This window comes from Seriola lalandi, unplaced genomic scaffold (genome assembly GCF_002814215.2).
Source record: "Seriola lalandi dorsalis isolate HSWRI2012SDOR001 ecotype SW California unplaced genomic scaffold, Sedor1 jcf7180002054580, whole genome shotgun sequence".
NCBI classification, from domain to species: domain Eukaryota; kingdom Metazoa; phylum Chordata; class Actinopteri; order Carangiformes; family Carangidae; genus Seriola; species Seriola lalandi.
Genome location: NW_019525133.1, coordinates 1,916,014 through 1,932,055, shown reverse-complemented (window position 1 = coordinate 1,932,055; position 16,042 = coordinate 1,916,014). Strand labels below are relative to the sequence as shown.

The 16,042-nt window shown below is 40.4% G+C and overlaps 1 protein-coding gene across 1 annotated transcript in view; it reads left to right on the top strand.

Annotated features, from left to right (window-relative positions):
- Positions 1 to 3,201: 3,201 nt before the first annotated feature.
- adam12b (ADAM metallopeptidase domain 12b) overlaps positions 3,202 to 16,042 on the top strand; it is a 42,613-nt gene continuing 29,772 nt past the window's right edge. The window contains exons 1-9 of the mRNA XM_023418065.2: positions 3,202 to 3,209; positions 3,692 to 3,770; positions 6,108 to 6,184; positions 6,902 to 7,091; positions 9,081 to 9,146; positions 9,959 to 10,030; positions 10,503 to 10,672; positions 11,020 to 11,104; positions 13,814 to 13,962. Of these exons, the coding sequence (XP_023273833.1) occupies positions 3,202 to 3,209; positions 3,692 to 3,770; positions 6,108 to 6,184; positions 6,902 to 7,091; positions 9,081 to 9,146; positions 9,959 to 10,030; positions 10,503 to 10,672; positions 11,020 to 11,104; positions 13,814 to 13,962 (896 nt within the window). The remainder of the gene's footprint in view (positions 3,210 to 3,691; positions 3,771 to 6,107; positions 6,185 to 6,901; positions 7,092 to 9,080; positions 9,147 to 9,958; positions 10,031 to 10,502; positions 10,673 to 11,019; positions 11,105 to 13,813; positions 13,963 to 16,042) is intronic.

Here is a 16,042-nt window from a genome sequence, read left to right as displayed (position 1 = left end):
TTGCTGGTTTTGTACACACCAGCGCACTCGCCACAGCCAAGTCTAAGCTGAAGGGACACTGAGCTGTATGTAAATCAATTTGGAACGCAGCCGCATGTGGAAATAGAATTAGACTTGTCAACCACACCTCTTTAGTTCCTCCTCTCTTCTTCATCTCTCTCTCCCTCTGTAGTAGTCTGCTCTTTTGCGAGTTACGCATACAGTGCCATAAGTAGCAGCTATAGGAAGGCTTAGGGTTAGGCTTGTGGGGGAGAGGGGATTAAAAGAAATCACTGAAGTTAGCAGTCTTCAAAGGAAGCAGAGAGACTGCAAGAGGAGCCACATTTCTCTCAAATGGTTTCATGCTCAAGGGGCTTTGTGTAATGGTGAATTATTACATGAGGCATGGAGTCACATATATGTAAATGAGGCTCAGCCCTTAAAATTTGCACCGAAATCGTAGTCTCTGGATGGCTGAGAAAAAGATATTAAAAACAGAGATTCATCAAGTTCTGGTTACATCGATTATGCTCTTGTAGCGAGTCTTTGGCTGATATGTTTTTTTTTTTTTCTTTTCAAATAATACTCATCAAAACATGTTTCTTTCAGCAACAATTTTATCTGCCAAAATTTCAGACATGACAGAAAATCGTATCTGAGAAAGGTGGTCGGATTTTTTAAAAATGTTTTTCTGCTGTTTAGTTCCTGCACTGTGATAGTCATATCTCTGCCTGACATTCATTGATTGTTGTTTAGTGCATAGACTGTAAGTCAGCAGTCCATTTATGTAGATAAATGGAAAGGACGCAGGAACATATGTTCACCTGAGACGTCGGGGGCTAAAAGTTCAGCAAAAAAATCAGAAAGGCCAGTTATTGCAACAACATAATGAGTGTTCTGTTTGAACGCCTTTTACAAATGCCAAATCATACTCCTACATATGTAGGAGTATAATCGTAGACAACATACTAGCCTCTCAGGGAAAGTGTCGAAAACTGGGCCTCTGACTTTTAGAAACAATCAGTAATTCATGCAGTAAATTAATTTTCAGAGAAATTAAATTAATTCTGAAGAGCAGTCTGTATGATGCTGAATATAAGAGATGGTAGATTACCTTTTAAGACAAATAACAGTATTTTCTGCCTCACTGGGGTGCTATTAAAAAGCTCCTCATTCATCACAATTAACCTGTGCAACTATTAGTGAATCGTTAATTAGATGTTGGACTGTGTCTAATGAATCGCAATACACACTTAAAGCACCGAATCAATGGTTATTGACTCAAGCAATTATAGGAGATTTATACATTACAACATCTTTGATAAAGAATAATGTGAAGTTCTATCAGAAAAGTAAATTAGGAAAGACGCGTACTGTCAGTTCACAGGGCACAGTTTCAGGTTGAAACCATCGTCTTCCTCGTGTGGATTGAAGGCATTTGTTTAAAAAAGTAATTTTGCACATCCATCAGAATTTCTGCATCTCTGTTCCATTCATAGATTTCAGCACCTGTCTCTTATAACATACTAGAGGAAAATTCAGAGCAGCACTTGGGAGAGTTCACACTGGGTTTCTGGTGAGAACTGTGGTGATTTTCAGACCAATTCTCATCTGCTACGGTCCATCTAAAATGTGTTTAATCGGCTGCATGTTCCTCTTGACTAAATTATGGGTGGAGGTTGCTGAGAAAAGAGGTATAATCACGTGGATGTATTCCTGTATCCAGAGAGAAACTGCACCCTTGCGCTCCTCTGTTGCTGCTGTTTAGTGGAAAAACACAACTGTCGCATCTTAGATGCAACGAGGACGACATTCTCTATCTTCTCTCAATCAAAATGTCAAATTCATATCTTTTTCATGTATACACACATACGCTCAGGGGAGTTAAAGGGCTGTAGTGAGTCCAGTAGCTCAGATTTATTTCTCTGTACTGGGCATCTGATCATCAGCAGGGTCATTTCAGGTGCATAAGATGCACAATCCCACACCGCAGAGCTAAAAGGTAACCAGCGAGGGCAGAGGAAGCTCAGTTAACATCCATGGCCTCATAAACTCTGTGTACTCTTGCCAAGGAGTTGATTACAGGCAGACTGTCATGTAAAACCCACAGCTTTAATACAGTGTGTGTCGTAGTATCAGGAGCCATGCTGCCCTAAGCTGGCTTTCCCCAAACAAGCCACCAAAATGTAGCATGGGAGCATTTGCTTGGAATTAACGACTGACATGACATAAATCCCATCTTTACTGCAAACACAACCTTTTATCAGAGCTTTTTGAATTTGCCTTTGAATTTAAAAAACAACATCAGTGTGTAGTGTTGGTGTTTTTGGGAAGTGACTGTTTGTCACTGTCACTTTTTAAACACTGCATTAAGTATATAGATAGTATAAGAATATAGTATAAGGATATACAGTATATTTTAGGATTTTTCCATTAAGCACACACTACCCTCTGATGTGTCATCCATTTTTAATGAGACATACCGGCCTCTTTAAAGTGATTACTGGCCGCTGGCTTATCAGATTTGGTTTAGAGCGTGCTAATGGCATGATAAGGCACATTAAAGAGATAATAAGTATTTAATGAAGTTAAATGTGGTCAGGCCTGGGCTACAGAGGATTGATCCTTTTTTAAACAGGTCATAAAAAATGAACTTTAAATGTTCAGATAAGATGTTAAATGAAAAAAAGTACATTATTGGCTTAATCTACCCTCATCTAATTCTGGTTTTTAGTACATGCAAGCTGTGTGGGATGGCACAGTATTGTGGGATGATGCCCACTGTGATTTGGACAAACACTGTATTCCAGTTTCTAAATCCTGTCGTCCACCTTTTCTGTCTTTGTGAATCCCTCGTTTTTTTGCTGAAAAAAAAAACAGTGTTTTTGTTTTGTCATAGGAGCTGTGAACTTAGCAGGCAGACCTGAGATGATTATTGATTATTTTGTTCAACATTCACGTTTTTAAAACACACATGTCTATGTATATGTGTCTGTGGTGCAGTGGGTTGTTTGGATTTTAGACACAAATCTTGTAGTAATTATCACCTTTCTGCTTTTTCTCACTTGCTGTGACCTTCTCACTTGGCTCCCTCTCCTCTTGCACTTTCTCTGGACCTCTGTTTCTCTCACACACACACACACACACACACACGAACACACACATATGCACGTACGCACACACACATTTCCTGAGATCGTCCTTCCTGATGTCAGTGCGATTATGCAACTGTAAAAGATGGGTGTTCCTATTGCTCCTTTGCCAGTGCTTGGGGTGGGGCTCACTGTGTCCATCTGTTCGTGGCCCAAGGAGGAAAACGCATACACACACACACACACGCTGACACACAGTTTAAAGTATGTCTACAGATGCACACACATTTGCACAGAAACCCATATGCACAAAATAATTACCTCAGCAGGGATTTTACTCAGTCCTGCTGAATGCAAGGGGATTCAAGGACCCATACAAACATCTAATAAATTCACAAAAAGTCTCTTCTATCCTCAGAATGTTAAGCACTTGGACTATCATCGACTATTATCCCCCAAATCCTTACAAGCAACACTGAATCCACAGGAAAAGAAAAAGTGTCCAGCTTTCTTAGTAGTCATAAAACACAGACTTTTTTTCAACCAATTCAGAGTCACAGCAATGAAAAAATACCTGGGTGTATGATGTGTCTGTTTCCTTTATTTTGTTCTCTTCTTAGGGGACTTTTTGCAAGCCATTACACCGAGACACATTACCAAGAGGATGGACGTGCAGTCACCGGTGCTCACAACTTCACGGTACGGTGGCACTGGAGTGCTTTTGACATTTATGGTCAAGTTGATGTGCAGTGGTGCTCTGCAGTCACACTGTAAAAACTGACCCTGACCTGTTTTGCTTTTTTCTCACAGAGGATCAGTATTAAAGATGATAATCTCCGCTGTATCTTATGCATTCGTTAAAAAAAAAATCAAATTTAGGAATTGAAATTGGTGCTTAATTGCAATGATTTGTTTGATCGCTACAGTGTGACCCAGTGTGTATGTGAAAGCCCCTGGCTGTGGCGGAGCAGGACATCTATCCTGTGGCCTACTTGATGATAAGCTGTGTTTTATGCTGGCTGTTTTTAAGCCAACACTGCCATCAGGATTTCATCATGGAATCCCCTTTTAGCAGCTGATCTATTCCTGACAACTTGTTCTTTTTTTTCTATGTGTACGCTAGCAGCAGTCTGTTAAAGGAAAGTGCTTGCTACTCTTTTGAAAATGAAGAAAAGATTGATGTTCATATTGAATTTCTTCTTCTTCTTTTGTACTTATCAAGGCCACTCACTGAGGTACTTGAATGGTTCAAATCAGTTTATGTGGCTCATAAAAGAAAATTGATTTTTCATTCTATGGTGAAGGTGTTTTTAGTTTGAGTTAGGTAGAAATAAGATTTTTACTGCATGACAACAGGTAGGCAGTTTTCCGTGTAGAAGAGGGATAACAGTTCTGTGGAGTTGCAGGAACCTGTGATTTGTGACTTTGAAAAGCGCCCTGTCTCTCAGTAATGTTCATTAATTTGGCAACAGCTGACAAGTCTGTTTCCTGCAAAGTTGTGCAAACAGTGTTCTTCACTCTCTCACCTTTTTAATTTTGTGTGGGAGGATGTTCCAAGCAGTGCATCAGGCTGTCAAGTAGAAATACTGTATTGTCTTTGAAGAGCCTCACACAGCTGCACACTTTCAGTACTTGTCTCTGAACTCAGAAATCAGCCATGTGTTTATCAGGGATCAGTGGAAAAGATATGTACTGTAAATAAACCCTCCTCTGACATACAAGTGAACACGTATGAAACCAACTTAAGCAGAAGCTGCTTTGTGGTAGCTCAGTTATTACAAACTCGCGTGCAGGAAAAAACATTGTTCAAACCCACAGAACTTTCGTTTTTTTGTGGAAGTTTCCAAAAAATAAAATTTCTGGCTGAATTTTAGGGAAGTAAAAACTGGAGTCTCTGGTTTAAATATTTCACTCAAATTAAACATCATATAGCTTCGATGAAGTCTTGGAACAAGCTGATTGATGCAGAACATATTCCATGTCATACTGTCACACAGTGTGAAATAAGGTGATTTTTCCAAACTTATAGATACTTAAAGGGAAATAAAAGGGGAGACGAGATGTTAATGGGCTTTAACCAGGATTTATTCCACCTCTGTTCTGCTTTTTGTAGCTCCAGGAAATCTTCTAAAAATGAGCTTTAGTTACTGTAAAAGTCACAGACACACTGAGGCTAACTGAGAGAGACAATCACTATCGCTGCCTGATGTTTTCTTTTATGAAAGGTGAACTAATCTAGGTCAACCATAGCCTAAGCTCAGAGCCTTTGTAGCTGCTCTATTTTTACACTTAATTTAATGAATCTTGATTCCATCACCACCTGGCTCGGTAACAAACAGAAGACGTTTGAGATGAGTGGGTTTTTTCTTTCTTTTTTTTTCTTTTTTTTTTGCTAAAATCTAAGTATTTCCTCCTCCAGCTCAGCATTGGGGGTGAGAAATGTTCAGTGTAGTGACAAATGACAGTTGATTTAAGAGGACTAGAGTGCTGCTCGACAGTAAATGGAGGTCTGTATTCCCTTTTAACAAGAGTCATTTCTTCTGCTCTTCTTGTGCTCAGACAGCGGTGCTCTTTCACTGTGTCTGAGCAGCCTTAAATGTCCTCTCCCCCCTTTTACTAGACCACCCTGGTGGAATAATGAAGGAAAAACAATTACCATATTACTGTCACCCCCCATCCGTGTCAGTTTCCCTGCTTTTCCCTTCAACTATGTAGGTTGCATTAATTTCAAAAGGCCTGTTTGTAAAGAGAGAGAGAGAGATACTGCTCCACAGAGCATGCTAATTTAAATGAACACAACTTAGGACAGCATCAGCACACTTCCACTGTATCTTGTCCCGTTTTGCTCTTTTGATGTCAGTTAAGAACTACTGCTAAAGGAAATGTGACAAGAATCTTTTTTTTTTTTTAAATAAAAAAAACAAAACAAAAAAAAACATTTTAATTAAATTATCCAGTGGGTAAAGTTTTCCTTGCATGCAGTGTTTTCATCTCCAGTATTTTTAAAATCTTTTATATTCAAACAATCTCTTTTAGAATAACTGCTACTATCATGGCGAAGTGCAGGCGCATCCAAACTCTGATGTCACCCTCAGCGTCTGCTCAGGCCTTCGGTAAGAAACACAACCATCGTTTTGTATTCAAACAGCATCTCAACGCTGCCCTTTAAGTGCTATTTGCCACAGCAATGTTTATATTTACTTAAGTCACTCTGCACAGCAGCCCATCGCTCTTAAGCCCCTTAAGCAGGCTGTCAGTAAGTTGGTGTGTGACTCGTGGGAATAGAAAATGTCACACCTCATTGTCTTTGTCCTCGGAGGCATCCAGTGAATATCTGGTCTCAGTCTGACAGTAATAGGCACCTCACTGTTGCTAATGACTGAGCACGACTGGAAGATTTGAGATTTTGGTCTCATTCAAGTCTTAAGATGCACAGTGTCATCTTCTGCTTAATTACACAGCAAGGAAACATTTTTGGAAATAGAAAATGTTTAGTTTACCATGATGACCTTTTTATCAATGCAATAAAGCAAATGACAAAGAGCATTAAAGTTATTAATAATTTGTAGGCTAAAATATTCTTGATTTGAAATTGGAGAACTTTTATGCGCAAAGCCAGTAGGAGTTTTAACCCTAACGAAGCCCGTGTTGGCCCGTCTGCCAAGATAAAGAAAAAAGTTTTAAAGTTCCAACTGGCTTCAGTAAAAGTGGGCTATACCTCAGTTATCACATATTCCATTAGAGAGAGCCACATTCAGTCAAACTCTGCATCTGAGAGATTGCTTATACTTTGAAGCTTTGTTTTCAAATGTGCACCGCTGTCTCTGCAGAGGCTTCATCGCACTTGAAAACAAGACATTCATCATTGAGCCTGTGTCTGGCCAAGACACCGGTTCCCACCTCATCTACCGAGTGGAAGAACTCACACTGACCCCAGGAGCCTGCGGGCATGGCTTCAACATGTCTTCTGTCGCTCCTGAAAACCACATCAAAAGCCCCTTCCAATCCTTCCACACAAGGGTGAGATTAGTATCATGTTGTTTTTATGGCAAAGCTTGTATAAGAGCCTTTGGATATCTATATTATCATCATTGCAGCATTTTTTTGTCGTATTTAATTGTTCCTGAAGGGTAAGACTAACACTCACTTGGTGAAAGATGAATGGGCTTTTGACCAAAGATTAGCAAACTGGCAGGCAGACCAGTTTGGATAAGTTCCCTGAGGGTGTTGCCTTGGGCTTGACACTCATTTTATCTGCACTCAGAGCCCAACGTTGAGGGCCCATGCAGAAGAGTTGGCTGCTTATTTGCATGGAGCAGGTGCAGGATCCATCTGTCCCTATTCCCAAGCATTAAAAACTCCATTAGAGTCAGGAAGTGAAACTTACCGACATACAGTTCTTAATGACCCCTGAGCAATATAAAGGCCTTTGGGATTTTACAAGATCAGTTCTACCTTAACAGAAGGAACAAGTTCAGTAAAAAGATCACTGAATATGTCTGTATGATCTGCTTTTGTGTGATGCTCTGACTTTTCTAAGGTAGTCAATGCTCCAAGTGACATGGCTTAGTCGCAGCTTTCCCTCTAAAAATTTGAACCTTGCTTTTTTATTTTCTTCGAAGTTCGATGAGGCGATTGATAACTCTCTCATGGCCTTGGTCACCTTTGTGCAGAGCAAGGCTATCTGTTTCCCCTATGCTAAGCTAAGATAACTGGCTGCTGGCTGTATGAACTCAGGTTTCCCACGGGTCCTTGAAATCCTTTAAAGTTTGTGAATTTGAGAGGAAAAATAGCAAAACCTTGAAGGTTTTTGAAAGTAGACATAAATTGACATGGGTCATTGAATTTATATAATTGAGCAAAAATAGAAATTGAAGTACATGTGATATTTCTTTTTATGTATTGTTAGTAAATAGGGTATGTAGGGCGGTGTCTCCCACCGTCTCTTAGCTCTTCAACTCGTAAAGAAGTCTCTGTCTCTAACGCTAAAATTACACAATATATTGTTCTGCTGTGTTAGAGAAGGCAAGAGATCACATACATTACATCACTGTAACACTTGAGATGTGTTCAAAACATTCAAGCCTCTCTCTCTTTAATTGTTGTCTGCGAGCTTCTGTAAATCCCGCTAGTTCTCATTACAGAAATTCGCAGTATTTAAACAGTAATTAGCCTTGATCCATAGTCTCAAACTATGCCATGTTAGATCCTTGAATTCGAGGGAATTGTGCCTGGAAAATCCTTGAAAAGTCCTTGAATTTGATGTAAAGCAAGTGTGGGAACCTTTTTTTTTATATCTGACTCTCAGCAAGAAAGCAAATAAGTGTAGTTCTCAAAATGTTGATTGATGCTGTTCTTTTATGATATTTAAGGTATTGCAGATTTAAAAGGGTTCATTTTAAGGCTTCAGTTGTACATCAGTTGTGTGTTCATGTTTAAAACATAAAGACAGATCTTTAGGAGGATCAAGCAGATAAAAGTCCTTGAAAAATCACTGTACATCTCTAATCATCTTCTCTAATCATCTTCGCACAGCCTAATCCGGCGGGGGAGAGTTTAGCTCAAAAAGGCTTCTCTCCTTGACTCTGCCTCCTTCAAAATGGCCGCCACTTTCTCCAACTGTTTAGGGGAGTTTGTTTGCTGAATCTGCTAGTGTGTTTTGTCAGAGTTGATGATGGTGTTGTTTGTGGTAGCATAGGCAAGATAAAGAAAATGGTGGTGTGAGGAGCAGTGATGGCTGGCATTTGGGGAGTGACTCTGGGACGCCAGTGATCACTGTCTAGCCTCCTGGAGGTGTTGTGGGACCAACTAGACGAAAGGAGGTTCCCACCTGATGACCCCAAAGACATGTTAGTTATCACTGCTCATTAGTCTGTACAGCTAAATTAATAGTTATCATAGGACATGTTAAGCTTAGGGAGCTATTCACTGAGTCTGGTCCATTTTCTGTAGCACAAGCTTTGTGTTTATCTTAAAAAATAACATGCCACATCTCTGTTTTTACTTCAGCATAAAAGGCATGCTCAGAAGACAACCAAATACGTTGAGCTGATCATTGTTGCTGACAACAGAGAGGTAATACACCTGCCTTGCTTCCATTCACACAGGCCGTTTTTGAACAACAGAAACAAAACACTGAAAACACAGTTACTCCTCATACAGCAAGAAAAAAAAGGCAGGATAAGCTGTAGTAACAGTAGAACAGGTCCCACTGGAGCTGCAGAATTAGGTCAGTGTGCAGCAAGGAGTGTGGTCTAGTGGCAGCAGCTCCGTTTTGAGAGGAAGTGCTGAACGATTCCCCAGCGGGGGAGACAGGAAACAGGAAAAAGCCGTGTGGATAGAGAGGAGTCTCCCGTAAGCACTGATGAGCTCATTGTGGGGTTTCCTCCTGGCCGCTAATGCCACTGACCTGAAAGAAAAGAAAGGAAATGAAAACAAAAGAAAAGGAGTTATGGGATCAAGTGTTTCGCATCAGATTTGAAGTCCAGCACCAATGCAGGTGGATTCGCAGTAGGATGGAAATAGAAGGCCCGACTTTGCTGCAGTTTGGATCCACAGCTTCACAGGCTGTCAGATCTGCCAATATACATGCTCCCTGCGGCCGTGCCATTCGTCTCTCTAACACTAGGAGATTTTTCTAGATCCAGATGGTCACAGCTTGACAACCTGCCTAACAAACAGTAAAAACGTATTGCCTATGAATATTGTAAGCATCTCATTCATACAAAATAATGCCTTTGCGGGTGTTCTGTTGTTTCAAGCTTTTTAGTTCTGAAAATGACTGTAAACACAGTAACACAGTGCCATTTATATCTTCATGCAAAACAAATACTGTGGGTCTAAATGTTACAATTTCTACCACTGATTACATGTAATTTTGTTTGCAGTTTCAGAAACAGGGAAAGGACATCGACAAGGTGAAACAGAGACTGGCAGAGATAGCCAATTACGTGGACAAGGTAAAACATTCTCTCCCCTTTGCACAGGAGGGATAAATCACATTTTTAAAATAGAAATATTTCTGGCAGCAGAGATTAATGGGAGGACTGTGTGATATATTAATGTCCTACTAAAACAGCTGCTTTTAGTCTGTCTAAAACCTCTGCCAGATCTGTGAATCTGTAGCTAGAAGATAGAGTGGGCAGATGGATTTACTTGAGGGAAGCATGGATAGAGATGTGGAAAAGACATGCTGTGATCATGTGAAAAACATGAGGAAGAAACACTGATGAACACAGGACAGGATTCAGAGCTGCCATAATGAAATGTAATGCAATTCAATGAATTGAGTAACCAAACGTGAAAGGCTACGAAAGTATCTCAAACCTCTGCTTGAAGGTCTTTGATCATTCATGTAATCTAGGCTTTCTAAACCCCCTGGCCTTTTTATCCACACTGTCTCTCTCTGCTTATCAATGTGCTCCCCTTCAGTTCTACAGAGCCCTGAACATCCGGGTGGCCCTGGTGGGTCTTGAGGTGTGGAGTGACTCTGATAAATGTCCTGTCACCCAGGATCCCTTCACCACCTTGCACGAGTTCCTAGACTGGCGGAAAGTCAAGTTGCTGCCTCAGAAACCGCACGACAATGCTCAGCTCATAAGGTGGAAATTTTAATTTAACATAAATAAAGGGAGCCCAGAAGTGAAAAATGAAATGTTCATATTGGTACAAGAAAACTGATCCTTGCAGGGCCGTACTAGTGGTTGTACATGTCTCAGCCCATTAGCTACAAAGTTGCTTATACTTTGCATTAGCGCTAACCATTTTTCTATTTTCCATTAATTTTACTGTTGTGTGTAAATCGGCCAGGGGCCATATTGAAATATATGCCACATACGCTACATACAAACAGTTGCAATATCACCATTTCTCCATTATAATAAAATAGAAAATAAAGTGACATTTTTTATCTCCTCTTCACTCTCCTTCTATCCTCTGTCCTTTGCAGCGGGGTATACTTCCAGGGCACTACCATTGGCATGGCACCCATCATGAGCATGTGCACAGTTGAGCAATCTGGAGGCATTGTCATGGTGAGTATAAAACCCATTTGCTGCTCTCACCATGCCTACGCCCTCCTCTTCCTCCGTGTAGCCCGATCGTATCAGGGTGGACATTGTTCAGATTCAGCAGGCTAACACAATCCAGATATGATTTAGGCAGAAAAAGTGTTTGTTGTTTGCTGGAACGGCTTTTATAGACAGGTCTGGCAGGAAGTTTTGCTTTTAAGCACAATGATATTAGTACCCGAGTCCCTCATCAGTCACACCCTCATCATTGCCGCAAACAGCTAAGAGCTCAAAGGAATATGTAAAAATATATCCTCAGATGGGTTGCAAAGTAGATACACGCCCTCTTAAGATCATTTGAAGTCATTCAATCAGGTTTTCCTGTGACTTCTCTAAAAGGGTTGGTGGGGCAGAGGGCTAAATCAAAGGCCACAGCATTTAAACAAAACCACATTTGCATTTTTATGAGATGTGATAAATTGTTTATTCAAGCTCTCACAGAGCGTACATTTGAATCAAAATGCATTTTTTACACACAACTGCGCATCGCCCCTTGGTACATTAAATTATTACACATAGTAAATTAGCTGCCTGTTGGGCTCCTCTGCCTGCTGTAGCACTTGACATCCATGCCAAATCACAAAGTGGTTATCTGCCCAGCGCTATTACATCCAAGCCCAGATGTGTATCCCCATTAATAGATATGTTGTCTGCTGGCCGTGGCTGCGGTGAGGTTTCTCCAGATGTTTGTTGTCCCCATTACTTACAGACGGCAGAAGATTTGGACCGAGATTAAAGGGAAGTTTAGCCAGATGAGATGAACCATTTCTCAAACCATACACTGCCATGTGTTAATCAACCTCAAATCCTTTATGTAGTTTGTATGTTCTTTGAGTTTATACATCATTATGTTATTTATTTTTTCAAGCTCTTATTGGTCTTTCTATGTGAATGCTTGGGTTTAAACTGTGACAGCTAACAATATCCACTTTTTTATGTCATTCTTGTCTGGGAGTTATTTTCTCACATGACTGGAAGTGATATCAGAAAGACTATCAGAGCATTTCTTCGGAGCAAACACTATCAAATTCTCACCGTCACAACAATGGCTTATAGCTGCTTCAAAGTAATGACTGTGGCTTCTTAGAATTTCATCCATTTCTGCTGACTCTGATATTGCACTTTTTTGTGAGGAGGCACTCAACTATGAATTACGCACACATACACAGAGACACACACGCAGATAAAATATGACAGAAGCAGATGAAAGTTTTCCCATCCTTCTCTTTACAAGGCGGGGTGCAGTTACCCATGATGCTGCTCTGTAATCAGAGCAGAAAATAGCTCAGCTTGCCCCCAACTTTGACATATGACCTCGCCCTCAAAGGAAGCATGTGATTGTCTCATGTACATGAGCATTCGAGGACCACATTAAAGATAAACAGTAACCACGTGGGGGGCCTATTTCTCAGGGGTTGTGAGATTTGAAATGCTAAAACATTTTTAAGCGCTTAACATTATTAAGGGGTTTACATGCAAACAGCCCTATTGAATATGTAACCACACTGCCGCCAGTTTTGCAGCACTTTTCTGTCTCAAGGCTGGAACCTGCTTCTCTGGGGGTCATTGTTTTTTTCTTTTTTTTCCTTTTCATGTTACATGTAGACTCCTCTGTGTGCCTTTACAATACAACCTACTGTATGGTTACATGTAACACTGTTCTCCGTGTAGACATGTAGAGATGTTAACACACATCTTCAGAGAACCATAATTCCAGCATAAGTAATTCACGCATTCAGACGTAGCAATGAATGTGGAATCTATACTTTCTATAGCTATATATCTATAGCTGTGAAAGTCTGACAGAAAGGTTGCTGGTAGGTGGATTTGTTACCTTTGGACAGAACCAGGCTAACGGTTTCACCTTGTTTCTATTCTTTATGCTAAGCTAAGCTAACCAGCTGATACTGATTATGCGTCATACACACATGAGATCAGTGTCAGCGAATGTGTGTTTTCCAAAATGTCAAAATATTCCTTTAATGTCACAATATTAATAGGAACATTTTTCTGATATGAATGTGGGAAATGTACAAAAAAAAAATCACACAATACAATCATATTGTCACAATAGAAGAAGATTGCAGACTGCTGTCATTGTGTCATTCATCCCTGTTTGTCTCCTCTCCAGTCCCACTTTCATATTTACACTACCCTGACTTAATTTCCCAGACACCCCCTACTCCCAATGTCTGTCTCCCTCTCAGCACGTTGTGCAAAACTATGTGAGATTGAAACTTCCACCTCTCTCTCGTCATTCTCCATCTCTGTCTGCCTTGTGCAGGGCAGTTGTTTCGCTTATCAATGGAGTAGCGAGTCATATGTAGGTTTATGGAGCTTCCTGCAGGAGCTGTTTCCCCTGGCTGCGGGTATGATTGGGTCTGCAGGGGTAATGGAATGGCAGATGAATTCAGGTCTCCATGAGGAGAATGAGTAATAGAAGAAGGATGGGGGGGGGGGGCAGTTCGGACAGTTACTGAACTGTTTCTGGAATCTGCAGCGTCTTCTTTGAACTTTGTGTTTTCTGTCTTCTTTTTTTGTGCTCTTCACTTTGGTTAGCTTTTTATACAAAGCTTGCTCTGAGAACTTTGATTGAACTTGCAATATACAGGATTACACATGGTTTGCATGATCTCATGTTCTGGGTTGCCCTTTTTTTCCCCCGTACTGTAGGATCACTCTGAGAACCCCCTGGGTGCAGCCGTGACTTTGGCACACGAACTGGGACACAATTTTGGCATGAACCACGACACCCCAGAGCGCGGCTGTGGCTGCAGGATGACTGTTGATCGTGGAGGCTGCATCATGACCCCCTCTACAGGGTGAGATTCTTTTGTCCTTCACCCTACACAACAGTACCCATGAGGAGATTACAATGCAAAAGCTTTATGATTAAAGCATAAGAAAAATGTGATGCATGTTTATGCTGCTGGGCTGTTTGAGGCAGCTGTAACTTGTAGAAAAATTCAAATTAAATGTCCTCTGCACCACACTGTCATTGCAATAATTATGTTTTTATCTTTTATCTTTTTCTTTTAGCATTTCATCAGTAGATTTTATGTATTTAGATTGCAGTTTGGGGCTGATTTGATCAGTGTTTTTCCATAATTACGATTTTCAATTTATGGTCTACTCTTGGAAAATCTTGAAGGGAACAAAGTTGGTAAAAGTACCCTCAGATTTAAAAACATTAGCATAGACAAAGGTTTAAAATTGTGACTTTAGGCTGTTTCTCCCTTTTGTGGGCTTTGATTTAGAGCCATTAAACAATTACCCTTTAAAAGCCTTGTTTCACACAGCTACAGGATTTAAATGTTTGTCGACTTTACCTCTCTGAATAAATTAGTGACTTCTTCTGCACCTGAACAGTCATAAAAGATAAATTAAGCTCCACTAGTTGCACAGGCTGGATCATTTTTATCTGTACATGATGCGCCATTGTTTTATGTGTTGATGTATGAGAGAGGGCTCAAACACACACTCACACAGAAAGACACACAGACACACATTGGCCTGTGAATAAAGCAGCTGCACTAGCATTCTGCTCGTGTTGCCTGGGTCGCTGAGATAACAGTGCTGCTGCAAGTGATGGACTCTGTGACTGTTAGTAAACAGCAAGCAGATAAGGCGAACCCAGAGCGCAATACCAGATTTCACCCTTGGTCTGGTGCCAGTCTGGTTTGTCTGATGGATAAATTCCACAACGCTGTGAAGAAGACAGAGAAAAAAGGCTGAAAGACAGTTACTATTGGAATTGAAATATTTTGTTGAGTTTTCAAAATACAGACAAACAGAGAAGCAGCTCACACAGAAACACAAACAACAACCCTAGCCCACGTCTATCTTACATATTGATAATATCAATGCACGTTAATGGGGATTTGTGCGGTTTTGATAATGCAGCAGGAAAGGTTGCAAAGTCTTATAAAACTTTCTGGTTGAGCCAAGAGTAGTATGCTCGTAGTATGTTGGAGTGTCCAGCCAGTGTTTATGAGGTGATGGTGGAGTCTTTTTCACTTAGAGGAGAATCAGTCATCACAAGCAAACAGTCTGACTATAGAAGCAACTGTAGCTTGTTCAACTGTGATCTTGTCTGACAGAAGATTAGGATCAAAAACACACTTGAAAGTGTATTAAAAACACCTGTCCAGAAATCTTACAGCCACACACAGGACCCGGATGCCCGGATCAGGCCCACATCTTCAGTGAATTCAATTATGTATCAAATTCACAATAAAAAGAACGAAACATAGGATTCATATCAAGATTGTTTGTGTATGTTATGTGTTTTTGTAAAACATTACTATCAGCCGATAAAGAGTTATAGGATTTTTCTTTTTTATTCCAAACATCAATATCGGCATCAGTCAGGCTCTACACTGAACCAGGCCAATTGGTAATTGCTAGGATTTGTGAGCCCAGTTTGTTTTCACATTGAGCCTTAATGTGAAGCGGCTGCATGAGTCAAAGACACAGGAAGGAAACTGTGAATTAGATGGACAAACAAGCAGAAGAATAGACTCTTGAGAAATGTAGAAAAGGGTAAATACAGCTGTTACAGTACAGCGGCCTAATTAAAATGACATTAACAATGATATACTAAGCGCTGACGCACCTTAGTTGAGAGCAGTGAGCCACATTAAAATCTGTGAAAAGATTTCCAGGCCCTAGTTGTGGCCATTGTTATCAAAAACTGACATTAAAAGAAGATAAAATAAGCAGAGATGCAGTGGAAAAAAACAACAGATGGTTTTTTGAGCGCATCCTTCAAAATGCCACAAAATCTGCTGAAAAACACATGAATATATAACTTTGCTATGTTCCAGAACTGTCCCAGAAAAACTTGAATGACCTTTTACTGTACAAATAGAAAGAGGGGGGGTGTGTGTGTGTGTGTGTGTG